General features: G+C 38.9%; 1 protein-coding gene across 2 annotated transcripts in view; it reads right to left on the bottom strand.

The window, feature by feature from the left end:
• Positions 1-202: 202 nt before the first annotated feature.
• RAB6A (RAB6A, member RAS oncogene family) overlaps positions 203-16,235 on the bottom strand; it is a 54,745-nt gene continuing 38,712 nt past the window's right edge. For both annotated transcript variants that reach the window (XM_047752570.1, XM_047752571.1), the window contains exons 6-8: positions 9,093-9,186; positions 4,269-4,335; positions 203-2,254 (exon numbers count right to left, since the gene is read on the bottom strand). In XM_047752570.1, coding sequence (XP_047608526.1) covers positions 2,190-2,254; positions 4,269-4,335; positions 9,093-9,186 — 226 coding nt within the window. In that variant the 3' untranslated portion in view covers positions 203-2,189. The remainder of the gene's footprint in view (positions 2,255-4,268; positions 4,336-9,092; positions 9,187-16,235) is intronic.

A 16,235-nucleotide genomic window follows, 5' to 3' on the forward strand; every position in this document is an offset into this window, starting at 1 on the left:
AAAAAAAAAAAAACTACTATGAACACATATCTCTGCTTCAGTTGAAGAACCCAGCCAAATAAAAAGACCAATATTAAAAGCAGCATTAACTAGTTACTGCCTTAAAGATACATAAAAAGAATCAAATGCTACAGTGTGTAGGACGATCATCACCCCCATGTCAGAAAACACAACCTCTTCCAAATAAAGAATATGACCCATCTGCCATATTGAATTGATATTTATTTCAGGACATGCCATGTCAAAATAAAACAAAAGAGTCAACCCTTGCCTCCAACAATAATATTGTATTATAAAAGCACTTTACAACTCCATCCCGTCTTTAGTATAAGTTACTGGGGTATGTGGGCTAATGATTATCTGAAAGCATTTCCCTATTCAGACCCATAATCCAAATGCTCTCTGAACATTACAAGGTGACAGTAAGTGGGAAGTGGAGGAGGAAGAGGAAAGAGAGGGGCGTAAGATTCTTCCAGTTAAGGGTGTTGCAATGAGGGGATGGGAAAGTATGAAGATATTTTTGTTGTCTTTTCATCTTTATACTGTGTTAAGTAATGCTTACAACATAAATTCAGCAGGCTTTTCCTGAGCTGTAACTCAGAAATTTTCTTCCTGCAAACAATGTATTTACAAATGTGTTTATTAACTTACACAGCAATCTCACAATAACTAGTAGTTTAAAATGGTGCACTCTTAGTATATTTGTTTGCAGTGTTTTAAGGGAAATACATATTGCCATTGTGATGACGCTCTAAACAGCCTGAATAGAACATCTAAAAATGGAAAGTAGTTTAAAAAAAGGCAAAGAAATAAATTATCAACAAAGAAAAGATTAACTGTAGCTTAAATATAAAACTAAATCACTGGTTAATTAACCAAACTATACAGATCTAATAAAAAGCAAAACCAGATGGAGAGAACCAACACACACACAAAAAAAGCTGAAAAATAAGGCATAAATCTGCATAATATTAAGTTTTATTTTCATTCTCTCCTTTTCCTCTTCTATATATGCTTTTTCAGATCTGTCTCTAGGGGCTTATAAGAAAAGTTTCCATTTTAAATTTGACCTCAAATGTCCTGAGCAAAATATTTGCTATTCTGTTGAGGAGTCTTTAAGCTTTAGATATTATTGTTTCTACTGGTTACAGTAGTTTTGATAAAGGTGCCAAATTTAAATTCTTCCACTAGTTGTTAAAGGAATTTGATTTCTACAGGGCCTTGCCTGCACAGCATTTAAAAAAAAAAAAAAGAAAGAAAGAAAGAAAGGAAGAAAAGAAAAAGAAAACTCAAGAGAAATCTATTGCTTAAAAAAAAGTTTTTGTTTTTTTTTAAACAAACAGAATAACTATTTTGACAATTTAAAAAGCCTGGGAGAAGTAGTTCTTAAAATACCTCTTTAAAACCTACTCTGAAGCACTTTTATTTTTCTCTCCCAGTTTTACATGTGAAAGGTTCACTTGTTTTGGTCAGAAATCTATTTTATGTTCATTTACTTGTACGTACACAGGATGTTGTTCATTAAGACTCATTCTGAAAATGTACCAGAACGCTTTTCTTATTCCAGCACTGCCTACTATGACAGTTAAGCTTTGATCTTGATTAAGGTCTAAATAATTTATATCAGTGCTCAAGAGTAATCTGGGTATCTTGGCCCAAAGCCTAGAGCAAGGGGTATATTAAAATAGAAGGAAAATTCCAGTGGGCTTGGTCTGACTACTGCTTTGCCGAGTCTTGTTTGTTTTGAGGGAGGGAGGGCAGGAGTAGAGAACGCGGTCAAGGAGGAGTGAGTGAAACAGGAAGAGATCAAGTAGGTAGGCAAGTGCTCTTGTGAACAACTGCTCCTTAACCAAGCCACATACTGTTGAGATTTCCATCATGTAGAAGTACATTCTCATAACATTAAAAAGGAAGAAAAATGTTAAGAAAATGTATCTAATTGTTAAAGTTATCACTGGAATATGCTGGAATCATTTGGCTTTTTGTAAAATATAAGTAATGAAGACACTGACTTTTTTGTGCTTGTGAAGCTAATAGATCATCTCCATGTGACAGGCAGCAATGATGAATTGCAATACGTTATTACTGAAGGGAAAAGGTTCAAGCCAATATTCACACTGCAGTCAATGAAAGAGTAAGGGGGCCAAAGCAGTGAGCTTCTGGAGGAAAGCTAAAGATGCCACGGGGGATTAGCAGGAACAGCCTCCTTCGCTGACCGGTTGCTCCTGAGGCTTTTCCAGTTTTATGTCAATCACTGAAACAAAAGTTAAGGAGATATAAATGGGAAAGTACAATTCCAATTCTGCTGAACACTGACACCTCTGGTAAGCCTCCCTTCCATTCCTATTTGGCTTCAGAGTTTACCCAGCTACTATTTTCTTTTTCTTTTGTCTTTTTAGGGCCGCACCTGCAGCATATGGAGGTTCCCAGGCTAGGGGTCGAATCGGAGCTGTAGCCGCCACACCACAGGCACAGCAACGCTGGATCCGAGCAGTCTTTGACCTATAACCACAGCTCACGGCAACACTGGATCCTTAACCCACTGAACAAGGCCAGGGATCAAACCTTCAACCTCATGGTTTCTAGTCGGATTCGTTTCCACTGCACCACGTCGGGAACTCCAACCCAGCCGCTACTTTCTATACAGACAGCTCACCATATGAGGTGCTCAGGTAGAATAAACTTGCTTATATGTGCTACATGCAGCAAGATTCAGAAAAACATTAATTCCCAATTTTGGGAATCTATACTAAGGGAATTATTCTACAGAGGCAAGAAACCATATAAAGATGAAACTGACACAACTGTGTAAATCAACTATACTCTAAAAAAAGATAATGTTTCTTATAGAATTATCTACAATAAAAATCTGAAAATAGCCTACAAGAGAGTTCCAACAACAGGGAGAGAACTGAATAAATGATGGGGCTTCAACTCAATGGAATACATTATGCTCTTAGAATAAAGGGTTGGAAAACAAAACATTTAGAAGTCAGAAGAGCTGAATAAAAAGTGCTATGAGGGAGCTCCCACTGTGGCGCAGTGGAAACGAATCTGACTAGGAACCAAGAGGTTTCGGGTTTGATCCCTAGCCTTGCTCAGTGGGTTAAGGATCTGGTGTTGCCATGAGCTGTGGTGTGGGTTGCAGACATGGCTTGAATCTGGCATAGACCAACAGCTGTAGCTCCAATTTGATGCCTAGCCTGGAAACTTCCATATGCCGAGGGGGTGGCCCTAAAAAGACAAAAAACAAAACAAACAAACAAAAAAACCTGCTACGAATTCAGTGTTCCCTGATGGCTTAAGTGGGTTAAGGATTCAGCGATGTCACTGGTGAGGCAAGGGTTTGGTGCCAGGTCTAGGAACTTCCATATGCCACAGGTGTGGCCAGAACAAAAACACAACACCAAAGTGCTATGAATTCTATGGCTTAATAAAACGTCTGTATATGAAAAACAATAGAAAGTAAATATAAGACAAACCATGAAAATACCACAATTCAAAAATCTTTTAAATAACTAATATTATATATGCTTCACTATGTCCCATTTCTAAAAGCAGAGATGGTGATAAAACTCCAGATTGAGTTTTTTTCTGCCTATACCAAGTAAAAAGCTCAAATATTAAATAAAAAAAAAAAAAAGCAGGGGGGGGAGAAAGTATGATATATACCATGGGGGAAAAGGCCAGATACAAGGGGAGTCAAAATTAAGAAGCAAGAAGCTGGGATTCTAAGAGTTTCCTGCTCATTAAAAATTAAGCAGAAGTTCCCATTGTGGCTCAGTGGTTAACAAATCCGACTAGGAACCATGAGATTTTGGGTTCGATCCCTGGCCTTGCTCACTGGGTTAAGGATCTGGCTTTGCTGTGAGCTGTGGTGTAGGTCATAGACGCGGTTTGGATCCTGAGTTGCTGTGGCTCTGGCATAGGCTTGGCAGCTACAGCTCCAATTAGACCCCAAGACTGGGAACCTCCATATGCTGCGGGTGCGGCCCTAGAAAAGGCAAAAAGACCAAAAACAAACAAACAAACAAAAAAACGAAACATAAAAAAACAAAAAATCAAGCAAACAAGCAAACACAAACCCTCTCAATTATTAATTGCAGTGAGCAGCATGCATTTGATCTCATTTGCTACAGACAAATGCCAAGCTTTTTTGCTCCTAATCCTTGGCTGTAAAAGGTAATGGTATAATATTTCTAAGCCATCCAAGTGGGGCTGTAAAGACTTGTGTTCACAAAAATTTTCTGATGAAACAAAAAGGATACTGTCTTCTCTGCTTCTATCCTGTGTGCTTTCCATTCCAGGCAGAGCTGCTGCAACACGTCGGAAGAGCTGTGGAAAAGAGATAATTGGGAGGGGAATTTTTTTTTAATTACTCAATGAATTTATTACATTTATAGTTGTAAAAGGGTAATTTTAACAAATGGTATCAAGTAAAGGTAGATGACCACTGGATGGTGAGTTAAACGATATGGCTTCTGGCTTATTCCTTAGACTTCAGCATAATGAAAGCACATTAAAATGTCAATTTATTCTATAAATAAATACTGTATGAAAAGTAGTATACCAAGTACCAAGAGGAATAAAGGTATGATCCTTGCTTTCCAACTGGTCAAATTAGGTATGAGAGAACAGCTAGGAAATAAGCAGCAAAAATACCATTTGAGTCATAAAAACAAAGTATTATGGGAACTCAGAGAATAAGGAGAAATTTGTTCATTTAGTTAAACAGTATTGTGGCATTCCTATCTTTTATAATGAGTTAAAGTCAATCCAGTCAAAATTACCCTTTATAATTCCTTAGGAAATCATTATGTTAGAAACCAGCGTATTTCCTCTCAAGTCCAATAGAATTGGCTTGTCCTTCAACATTGGAAAGAGGAGTAGTAGAAGTGGTTGGCTTGTGTTTTGAGGCATGATGTTATGAAAGATATCTTCAAAAGGAAAATCATACTCAAACCTGGTGAACTGTTCACTTGGAGAGACATATGGGAACAAAAACTGCCTGAAGCAACAAGAGACTCATACTTTCTTCTTTGTGGCCAAATCTAGCTAATCACTTACTGGGCAGAATGGCAGGTGAAACTGCCAGATTATTTCAATCACTTCTCTGTTAGACCTGCAGTGTAAAATTCCTATAAATTAAATGCACATATGATGTAACTACCTTGCACCAAGTACCTGCTTACTTAGAGTCTAAAGTTCTCTAAGGATACAGAAATGAACAAGATGTAGTTTTTTTTTATTCCCCCTGCTCTTTAGGGCTGCACCCGTGGCATATTTAAGTTCCCAGGCTAAGAGCTGAATCGGAGCTGCAGATGCTGGCCTACACCACAGCCACAGCAACGCAGGATCTGAGCCATGTCTGTGACCTTCACCACAGCTCGAGGCAATGCCAGACCCCAACCCACTGATTGAGACCAGGGACTGAACCCACAACCTCATTGTTACTAGAAGGTTTCATTTCCACTCTGCCACAAGAGGAATGCCAAGACGTAGTTTTTAAATTCAAGGCGCTCACGGTTTGGCAAAGGAGAATGACTCAAAACATTCTTTGTGCTACAAGTGACAAGGGCTATAAAATAAGGAAGTTGGAAATGATGAATACAGATGTAAGAAGGCCCTACAGAGGAGGCTGATAAAAATCCTCATGCAATGACATTTGACTTGGGACTTAAAGGCAGTTTTTAAAATTTCATTTGGCTGAAAAACATACTGTACAATGCACTCAAAGTTGAAGTGTTCCATAAATGTTGCTGAATTAAAATGAGAACAGGAGTTCCTGCTGTGGTACAGCGGAAACAAATCTGACTAGGATCCATGATGTTGCGGGTTCAATCCCTGGCCTTGCTCAGTGGGTTAAGGATCCAGGATTGCCATGAGTGTGGTGTAGGTTGCAGACGAGGCTCAGGTCCTGCATTACTGTGGCTGTGGCGTAAGCTGGCAGCTGTAGCTCCGATTTGACCCCTAGCCTGGGAACCTCCATATATTGCAAGTATGGCCCTAAAAAGCAAACATAAATAAATAAATAAATAAACAAAAATAAAATGAGAAGAAACAGAAAGAAGGCCAGAGCTGAAGAATGGAACTCTAGTAATCTGTTCAGAGAAATAAATATAGAAAAGGAGCCCATCTTTATCTGTTGGCAATAGTCTGATGGTTGCCCAACATCACTCATTGTTAGAGAAATGCAAATCAAAATTACGATGAGGTGCCACCTTACACTAGTCAGAATGGCCATCATTAAAAAGTTTCAGGGCGTTCCCTTGCAGCGCAATGGGTTAAGGATTTGGTTTTGTCACTGCTGTGGTGCAAGTTCAATCCCTGGCTGGGGGATTTTTGAAAGCCACAAGCTTGGCTTAAAAAAAAAAAAAAATCTACAAATAATAAATGCTGGAGAGGATGTGCAGAAAAGGGAACTTTCCTATACTGTTGGTGGGAATTTAAGTTGGTAAACCACTATGGGAAAGCATATGGTTCTTCAAAAAAATAAAAACAGAATTACCATAAGATCCAGCAGCTCCACTCCTGGGCATATACCTCGACAAAACTATCATTCAAAAAAATGTTTATAGCAGCACTATTCACAATAGCCAATGCATGGCAACAACCTAAATGTTTATTAACAGATGAATGGATAAAGATATACATTCATATACAATGGAATACTACTCAGCTGTGAAAAAGAATGAAATGATGCCATTTGCAGCAACATGGACGGAACTAGACATTATCACACTAAGTGAAGTCAGAAAGAGGACAAATATCACATGACATCACTTATATGTGGAATCTGAAATAGGGCACAAATGAACATATCTACGAAACACACTTATAGACATCAAGAATAGACTTACAGTTGCCAAGAGGGGGGAGTGGGGAAGGGATGAATTGGGAATTTGGGGTTAGGAGATGCAAACTTATATATAGAATGGATAAACAACAAGGTCTTATAGTACAGGGAACTATATTCAATATCCTGGGATAAACCATAATGGAAAAGAATATAAAAAAGAACGTATATATGTCCATAACTGAGTCACTCTGCTGTACAGCAGAAATTAACACAACATTGTAAATCAACTATGTTTCGATAAAAAAATAAATTAGGATGTTCCTATTGTGACTCAGCAGTAATGAACCCGACTAGTATCCATGAGGACACGGGTTTGATCCCTGGTCTTGCTCAGTGGGTTAAGGATCCGGCATTGCCATTAGCTGCGGTGTATGTCACAGACATGGCTCGGATCTGGCACTGCTGTAGCTGTGGCATAGGCTGGCAGCTGCAACTCTGATTCGACCCTGAGCTTGGGGACTTCACTGCCACGGGTGTGACCCAAAAAAAAAAAAAAAAGCCAAAAAAACTTAAAAATTAGTCTGAGGGGGTAGGATTAAGGAGGACCTGAGTAAAATATAACTGTCTTGGTTCTATAACATTTAGTAGTATTTTAGAGACATACCAAAGTTAGGCATTAGCCTCAATAATCAACCAAAATCAGCTATTAGACTTAAAATTGCAGAATGCTTACCTTAACATCATTCCTGGTACTCCAGAAATTGTGCATGATCAAAGATCATGTGGTTGTGTAAATTACCATCAATCAAATCAATGTAAGATTAATTGTATAAGGTGGGTTCACTTGCATTAATATATGAATACTCAGTTTCAAACACAGATCAGGAGTCTAGATATAGATATAAGAATAAATGCTACAGGAGTTCCCGTCGTGGTGCAGTGGTTAACGAATCCGACTAGGAACCATGAGGTTGCGGGTTTGATCCCTGACCTTGCTCAGTGGGTTAAGGATCCGGTGTTGCCGTGAACTGTGGTGTAGGTCACAGACGCAGCTCGGATCCCGAGTTGCTGTGGCTCTGGCATAGGCCGGTGGCTACAGCTCCGATTCGACCCCTAGCCTAGGAACCTCCATATGCTGCAGGAGCAGTCTGAGAAAATGGCAAAAAGACCAAAAAAAAAAAAAAGAATAAATGCTGCAATAATTAATATCTGTGAAAGTTGTGAATTTTATGAACCAAAAAACCCTTAAAATTTATGAAAGCAAGAGTTCCCATTGTGGTCAGTGGTAACGAACCCAACTAGTACCCATGAGGACGAGGGTTCAATTCCCAGCCTCGCTCAGTGGGTTAAAGATCCGGCATTGCCTCAAGCTGTGGTGTAGGTCAGAAGCTATAGCTCTGATTCGGGAACTTCCATCTGTCTCAGATGTGGCCCTAAAAAGACCAAAAAAAAAAAAAAGAAAATGGTATTCCAAGCAAAGAGAACAACAATACGAAGATATGGAGGGAATCAGTGACAGCTGAGTATTACTTACATATGTCTCAAGACAAGGAGAGATGGGAAGTAAAGAGCCCAACATGTAAACAATATAGAGAATTTTTCATAAAGCTCTACTTATTCAGTTTCAACGATTTTACTTTAACCCTCTACTAATAACCTAGAATTAAAAAAAACAATTTATTGGTCTGTAAATTCTATAAATCTGGGACCACTACTCTGTAAGACATGTAGCCCTGAAGAATTTAGTGGGTGAGTTTTTGGTTACTCCATCTTTTAGAAAACAGTTTGATATTGTGAGGTCTCCCCATATTTTCCTGTCCCCAAAACACTCCTGCTACAAACACTGTTAAAACTCTAGCAGTTTATTAAGGATAAAGTAACCAGAATGTATTTTTACAACAATAAACAAAACGCCATGCCCGAGAGCAAATACTTGCCTTACCACAATCTTACCATCAAACACTAAAATAAGTGTTTTACTGAAACAATGCAGTAGGGATGTAGTGAGAATATATATGCTCAATTTACAACTTAACGATCACACAAACTTGTAATCGTAACAAAATACTTGTCCTATGAACAATCTTAAGAGTCTGACAAGTCTTTTCTCTTTTGCCCAGACTGCCACACTGAGGTTTTTTGCTGTTCACTGAAATGTTGCTAATTCATAAGGCATGCTATTGCCAACTGTAAGAAAATCTTACACTAGAGAATAAAACACTCGCACAATTATTTTATACCATGTTTTTGTAATCTGATAGCCTCAACCCACTCATACTCAAAGAACACTTACTTGCTTTACATTGTATCCTGCTTTTGCACTAGTTTCAATAAACATAACATTCAGCTCTTTGGCTTTCCTCTCTCCTTCCTCAATTGACACTTGCCTGTAGAAAAAAAAAGACGAAGAAATTCATCTTTTTGAAAGATGATAAAAAGATTTATAAACAAGGTTCTGAAATAACTTTTGTTTACATGGTGCTGGTTATATATAGGTAAGAATAGTTTGAACATTCATTAAAGTGCAATACACTTAAAACATGTGTAGGAGTTTGCTGTGGTGAAGTGGAAATGAACCTAACTAGTATCCATGAGGATTTGGGGTTGATCCCTGGCCTTGCTCAGTGGGTTAAGGATCTGGAGTTGTCGTGAGCTGCAGTGTAGGCTGCAGACGAGACTAGATCCTGAGTTGCTATGGCTATGGTGTAGGCCAGCAGCTTCAGCTCCGACTGGACCCCTAGCCTGGAAACGTCCATATGCCACAGGTTCGGCCCTAAGAAGAAAAAAAAAAGAAAAAAATATCTGTGCACTTCTGTATGTTATACCTAACTGAACATTTTTTTGAAAGGCTTTTTTTTTTTTTTTTTTGCCACTACCGCAGCATGCAGAAGTTCCCAGGCAAGGGATTAAACCTGCACCATAGCAGTGACTCAAGACAGAGCAGTGACAACACTGGATCCTTAAACTGCTAAGCCACCAAGGAATTCTGAAAAGACATCTTTTCATGACTTGCTTTTAGTTGCTTAGCTCATCTTAGAGCTGCACCCTTGGCATATGGTTCCCAGACTAGGGGTCAAATCAGAGCTACAGGCGCCAGCCTACACCACAGCCATAGCAACAAGGGATCCAAGCCGTGTCTGCGATCTATACCACAGCTCATGGCAATACCGGATCTTTAATCCACTGAGCAAGGCCAGGGACTGAACCTGCATCCTCATGGATACTAGTCGGATTCTTAACCTGCTTAGCCATGACAGGAACTGTTCACCTTGTATTTTTTTAATTTTTAAAATCTTCATAGCCTGCTATTTTCTCTTAAATTATAAGCACTTAGGTTTGTGACGAAAAACTTTTTAATGGCTAGACAATTTGTCAATTTACTACCATAATTTGTGTAACCAGTCCCAAACAATTAGAAATGTACATTGTTTTCAAATTTTACACTGCTGGGAAAAATATTGCTAGGATAGTTCCCATTGTGGTGCACAGGTCTTGGAAGCAGTGGGATGCAGGTCCCATCCCTGGCCCAGCACAGTGGGTTAAGGATCCAGGGTTGCCACAGCTGCGGCTCAGGTCACAACTGTGGCTTGGATCTGATCCCCGTCCGAGGGAAATCTATCTGCTGAGGGGTGGCCAAAAACGAAAAAAAAGAAAAGAAATGATCCAAAGTACACAAAGCACAAAGATGTTCAGAGCAACTTTTTTGGCCACCCAAAAAAGATGTTCCCTCTTATTCAGTCTCTCCTATCTCAGTTAATGACAGTTACTCAGGCCAAAAATCGAAGTGTCCATTGTGACTCTTCCTTCTCCCAGATTCCAAATCCCACCCACCAGTATACTTTCCATTAACTGCAGCAGTACATCCTCTAGTTTTACCTTCAAAGTGTGTTTGGCCACTGATCACCACACAAGCTACTACGACCTTGGTCCAAGTCATCATTTCTTGCTTGGAATAAAGCCTGGATCAAGCCTGCTCTTTTCTACCGTTATGTATTTCAACAGAGTCAACAGTGACCTATGCAAAGTACGTTACTCCTCTGCTCACACCCCCGAATCTTATTCACAAAGTCTCTGCCCTACATTACCTGGCCTTCGATATCTTTTTTGTGTTTTGTTTTAATTTAACCTCACTGCCTACTACTCTGTCCATCATTCTCTTTACCAGCTACACAGGCCTCCTTGTTGTCTCTCGAATAAGCTAAGTGTTTTCCCAAGTCAGTGATTTTGCGCTTTCTGAGCCATTGGCCCTAGGACCTTTTCCTCCTCAAGATACCTGCATAAACTTCCTTACTTCCTCAGCATCTTTACTCAAAAGTCACTAGTCATCTTCTTGGGGAGGTCTTGCACTGTTATCTCATCTCATATTTGAAGCTTGCCCTTAACATTTCATATTGTTTCCCCTTTTACCTTTAGCATTTATTTTTTTTTTTAATTTTTTTACTTTTTTTTTTTAACACAACCAAATTTTATAGCATTTCCATTCCAAACCCTCGGTGCACCGCCCCCTCACCCCTCAACCTGTCCATTTGGAAACCGTAAGTTTTTCAAAGTCTGTGAGTCAATATCTGTTCTGCAAAGAAGTTCATTGTGTCATTTTTTTAGATTCCACATGTAAGTGATAGACAGCATTTGATGTTGGTGTCTCATTGTCTGACTTCATTTAGTATAATAATTTCTAATTTTTTTTTCTTTTGTCTTTTTAGGGTCGCACCAGCAGCATATGGAGGTTCCCAGGCTAGGGGTCCATTTGGAGCTACGGCTGCGGGCCTATACCAGAGCCACGGCAATGCCAGATCCAAACCGCATCTGTGACCTATACCACAGCTCACGGCAACACTGGATCCCTAACCCACTGAGAGGCCAGGGATTGAACCCAAAACCTCATAGTTCCTAGTCAGATTTGTTTCCACTGTGCCATGACAGGAACTCCAGCACGATAATTTCTAGGACCATACATGCTGCTAAAAACGCCAGTATTTTTTTCCTTTTAATGGCTGAGTCATATTCCATTGTGTATATGTACCACATCTTCTTGATCCACTCTTCTGTCGATGGACAGTTAGGTTGTTTCCATGTCTTGGCTATTGCAAATAGTGCTGTAGTGAACATCAGAGTACATGTGTCTTTGCGAGTCATGGTGTTCTCTGGATAGATGCCCAGGAGTGGGATTGCTGGATCAAATGGGAGTTCTATTTGTAGTTTTCTGAGGAATCTCCATACTGCTTTCCACAGTGGTTGCACAATTTACAATCCCACCAACAGTGTACTAGGGTTCCTTTTTCTCCACACCCTCGCCAGCCCTTATTGTTTGTAGACTTTTTTGATGATGGCCGTTCTGGCTTGTGTAAGGTGGTACCTCCTAGTGGTTCTGATTTGCATCTCTCTAATCATGAGTGATGTTGAACATCTTTTCATGTGTTTTTTGGCCATCTGTATGTCTTCTTTGGAGAACTGTCTGTTTAGATCTTCTGCCCATTTTTGGATGGGGTTGTTTGTTTTCGTGGTATTGAATTGCAGAATGTGTTTATAAATTTTGGAGATTAATCCCTTGTCAGTGGATTCATTTGCAAAGATTTTCTCCCATTCTGTGGGGTTGTGTTTTTGTTTTGTTTAGGGTTTCCTTTGCTGTGCAGAAAATTTTTAAGTTTAATTAAGTCCCATTTGTTTATTTTTGTTTTTATTGTCATTTCTCTAAGAGGTGGATCTGAGAAGATGTTACTGTTGTTTATGTTGCAAAGTGTTTGGCCTATGTTTTCCTATAGGAGTTTTAAAGTATCTGGTTTTATATCTAGGTCTTTGATCCATTTTGAGTTTATTTTTGTGTATGGTGTTAGGAAGTGTTCTAATTTCATTCTTTTACATGTGGCCGTCCAGTTTTCCCAGCACCATTTACTGAACAGGCTATCTTTTCTTCACTGTATATTCTTGCCTCCTTTGTCATAGATTAGTTGACTGTAGGTGCATGGGTCCTTTAGCATTTATCACTATCAAACATACTATATATTTTTTTACTTATTAATTGTCTAGTTTATTCTCTGGAATAAAAGTTCATCGAAGACTTTTTTTTTTTTTTCCTGTTCACTACTCTATACTAGAGGAGCGTCCTCTGAAATGTAAATGATACTCAATAAATAACTCCTGAATGATTATTAGCCTGCAAATCCTATATGTAAAAGATTCCAGGCAAAAATCCTAACTAGTTTTAGAACTCCAAGTCTTCGTAATAAATGGTTCAAAGTTAGCTATAGCATTGGCCCAACTGTGGTTTGTCAGAAGCAACTAGAAAGATTTGTTAAAATATGGATTCAGGAGCTCCTGTCGTGGCTCAGTGGTTAACAAATCTGACTAGGAACCATGAGGTGGCAGGTTTGATCCCTGGCCTTGCTCAGTGGGTTAACGATCCAGTGTTGCCGTGAGCTGTGGTGTAGGTTGCAGACGTGGCTCAGACCCCTCGTTGCTGTGGCTCTGGCGTAGGCTGACGGCTACAGCTCTGATTAGACTCCTAGCCTGGGAACCTCCACATGCCGCAGGAAGCGGTCCTAGAAAAGGCAAAAAGACAAAAAATATATACACACACACATATATGATATATGTATATATTATATATGTATGTAATATATTATTTATATATATTATATATATGTATATATATTTTCTATATGTGTATATTTTATATATATGGATTCAGGGCCCTACTCTGGACTAACTGAATCATAGTATCTAGAAGCAGGATCAAAAACGTTAAAAATTTTAAAGTTGACCATGATACTTTATAGCCATAAAGAGGATATAATAAGCCATATTTACCAAGTGATTCTTGGGTTTGAAACATCAGAATCACTGGACTACAGGGTCAGGAAGAATATTGAGCATCTATATGCTTATAGTGAGACAATGAAAAAGATATATTCTGGTCTTTCCTCCTAGTTTCCACAAAAAGAGTATTTAATTGTCAAAGAAAATGATAAAGCCATTTAACTGAATTTTTATTAAAATGTTTCTTCTGATTACAAAAGCAAGTACTTTTTTTTTCTTTTTGGCCATGCCTGCAGCATGCAGAAGTTCCCAATCCACAGCAGCAACCCAAACTGCTGCAGTGACAACACTGGATCCTTAACCCACTGTGCCACAAGGGAACTCCTAAAAGCAATTACTTTTAAAGGACCAATCATTTCAATAAACCCTCTATAATTCCACTCTCTTCCTAAATATAACTGTAGTTAAATTCCATGAGTCTTAGGCAGATATGTCTTAGGCCAAAGAATATATATGTAAACATATATATGCCATCTTACTTTTTTTTTAAACATAAAGGATTCATGCTATACACACTGACCATGTTTTTTTGTTGTTGGTTTTTTTTTGTCTTTTTGCTATTTCTTGGGGCCGCTCCCGCGGCATATGGAGGTTCCCAGGCTAGGGGTCCAATCGGAGCTGTAGCCACCGGCCTACGCCAGAGCCACAGCAACGCGGGATCTGAGCCGCATCTGCAACCTACACCACAGCTCACGGCAACGCCGGATCGTTAACCCACTGAGCAAGGGCAGGGACCGAACCCGCAACCTCATGGTTCCTAGTCGGATTCGTTAACCACTGCGCCACGATGGGAACTCCTGACCATGTTTTTTAAAGCTGCATGTATTAGATAGAGCAACAAATTCCTCTCATTCCTTCTAGTGGCTATAAAATTTCATTTATAAAATGCTACTACTACTGTCATCTAGACTGATTTTAATTCTTTAATGTTATAAATAATCTTAACAATAATAATTCTTGTATGTTCATCTTTTCAAATTTCTATGGGTATATCTGCAGAATAAAGTACTGGAGGTGGATGTGAGTCAATGAATTTTTTTTCTTTTTTTTGTGGCCATGCCTGCAGCATGCAGAAATTCCTGGGCCAGGGGTCAAATGCAACCCATAGCAGTGACAAAGCTGAATCCTTAACTGCTAGGTCACATGGAAATTCTCAATGAGTATTTTATTTATTTACTTATTTAGGCCATGCCTGCAGCATGTGTAAGTTCTTAGGGCCAGGGACTGAACCCATGCCATAGCAGCAACCCGAGCCACTACAGTGACAATGCTGGATCCTTAATCCACTGCGCCACAAGGGAACTCCTCAATGAATATTTTAAATACCAATACTGTTAAACTGTTTCCCCAAAAAACTGTATTTGTTACATATTCAGTATGAAACTTCTTGTTTATTCTGACTCTTGATAATACTGTGCATTATCAATCTTCCAAATAATGGCTGATCTAATAGATGAACATGGTCTTTAATTTATATGATCATGTTTATATTATCTTTTTATTACTCAAACTTATCAACCTTCCCCTTTATGGCTTCAGGATTCCAGGTTATGTTCATAAAAGGCCACTAACAAAAGATTTCCTTTCAATGCTTTTTAAAAAACTTTAAAACTTTTACTCATTTAAAAATTATTTTATTGGAAATTTGGGACTAACACATACTACTGTGTGTATAATAGATAAACGTCAAGGAGCTACTGTATAGCACAAGGAACTACATTCAATATCTTATAAGGACCTATAATGTGAAAGAATCTGAGAAAGAATAGATACATATATACATATAACTGAACCACCTTGCTATACACCTGAAACACTGTATATCAACAATACTTCAATCACAAAAACTGTAACTCTTACATTAAAATGTCAATAATAAAAACAGATAAAAAACCCAAAAAATTATTTTAGTAGAAAGAACAAGACTCTAATTCTTTTATTTATTTACTTATTTATTCATTTTGCTTTTTAAGGCTGCACCCATGGCATATGGAGGTTCCCAGGCTAGGGGTCAAATTGGAGTTGCAGCTGTCAGCCTAATCAGAGCCACAGCAATACCAGATCTGAGCCACATCTGCGACCTAATCACAGCTCACGGAAACACTGGACAGGAACACCTAATTCTTTTAAATGTCAATAGCTGAAGGGTGACAGTCTGGCAAAAATTATAAGGAAGGTGGCAATTCTAAAGCAATGGACAAATGTTACCCTAAAGAAAAATTACTGTAAATATAATTCAGATAAAATGATTTTCATAAGGAAAAGATGAACTCATATGCTGATTTACTATTAAATTAGGAAAGACTGGAGTTCCTGTGGTGGCACAGTGATTAATGAATCCGACTAGGAACCATGAGGTTGCGGGTTCGATCCCTGGCCTTGCTCAGTGGGTTGAGTGAGCTGTAGTATAGGTCGCAGACGCGGCTCAGATCCCACGTTGCTGTGGCCCTGGCGTAGGCCGGCGGCTACAGCTCCGATTAGACCCCTTGTCTGGGAACCTCCATATGCCGCAGGTGTGGCCTTAAAAAGACCAAAAAAAAAAAGACCTAAATAAATAAACTAGGAAACACTTCCTTGCCAACTCTCAATGAGGTACCATGGGCAAAAATGTGCTTAACAT

Source organism: Phacochoerus africanus, chromosome 11 (genome assembly GCF_016906955.1).
Source record: "Phacochoerus africanus isolate WHEZ1 chromosome 11, ROS_Pafr_v1, whole genome shotgun sequence".
Lineage (NCBI taxonomy): Eukaryota > Metazoa > Chordata > Mammalia > Artiodactyla > Suidae > Phacochoerus > Phacochoerus africanus.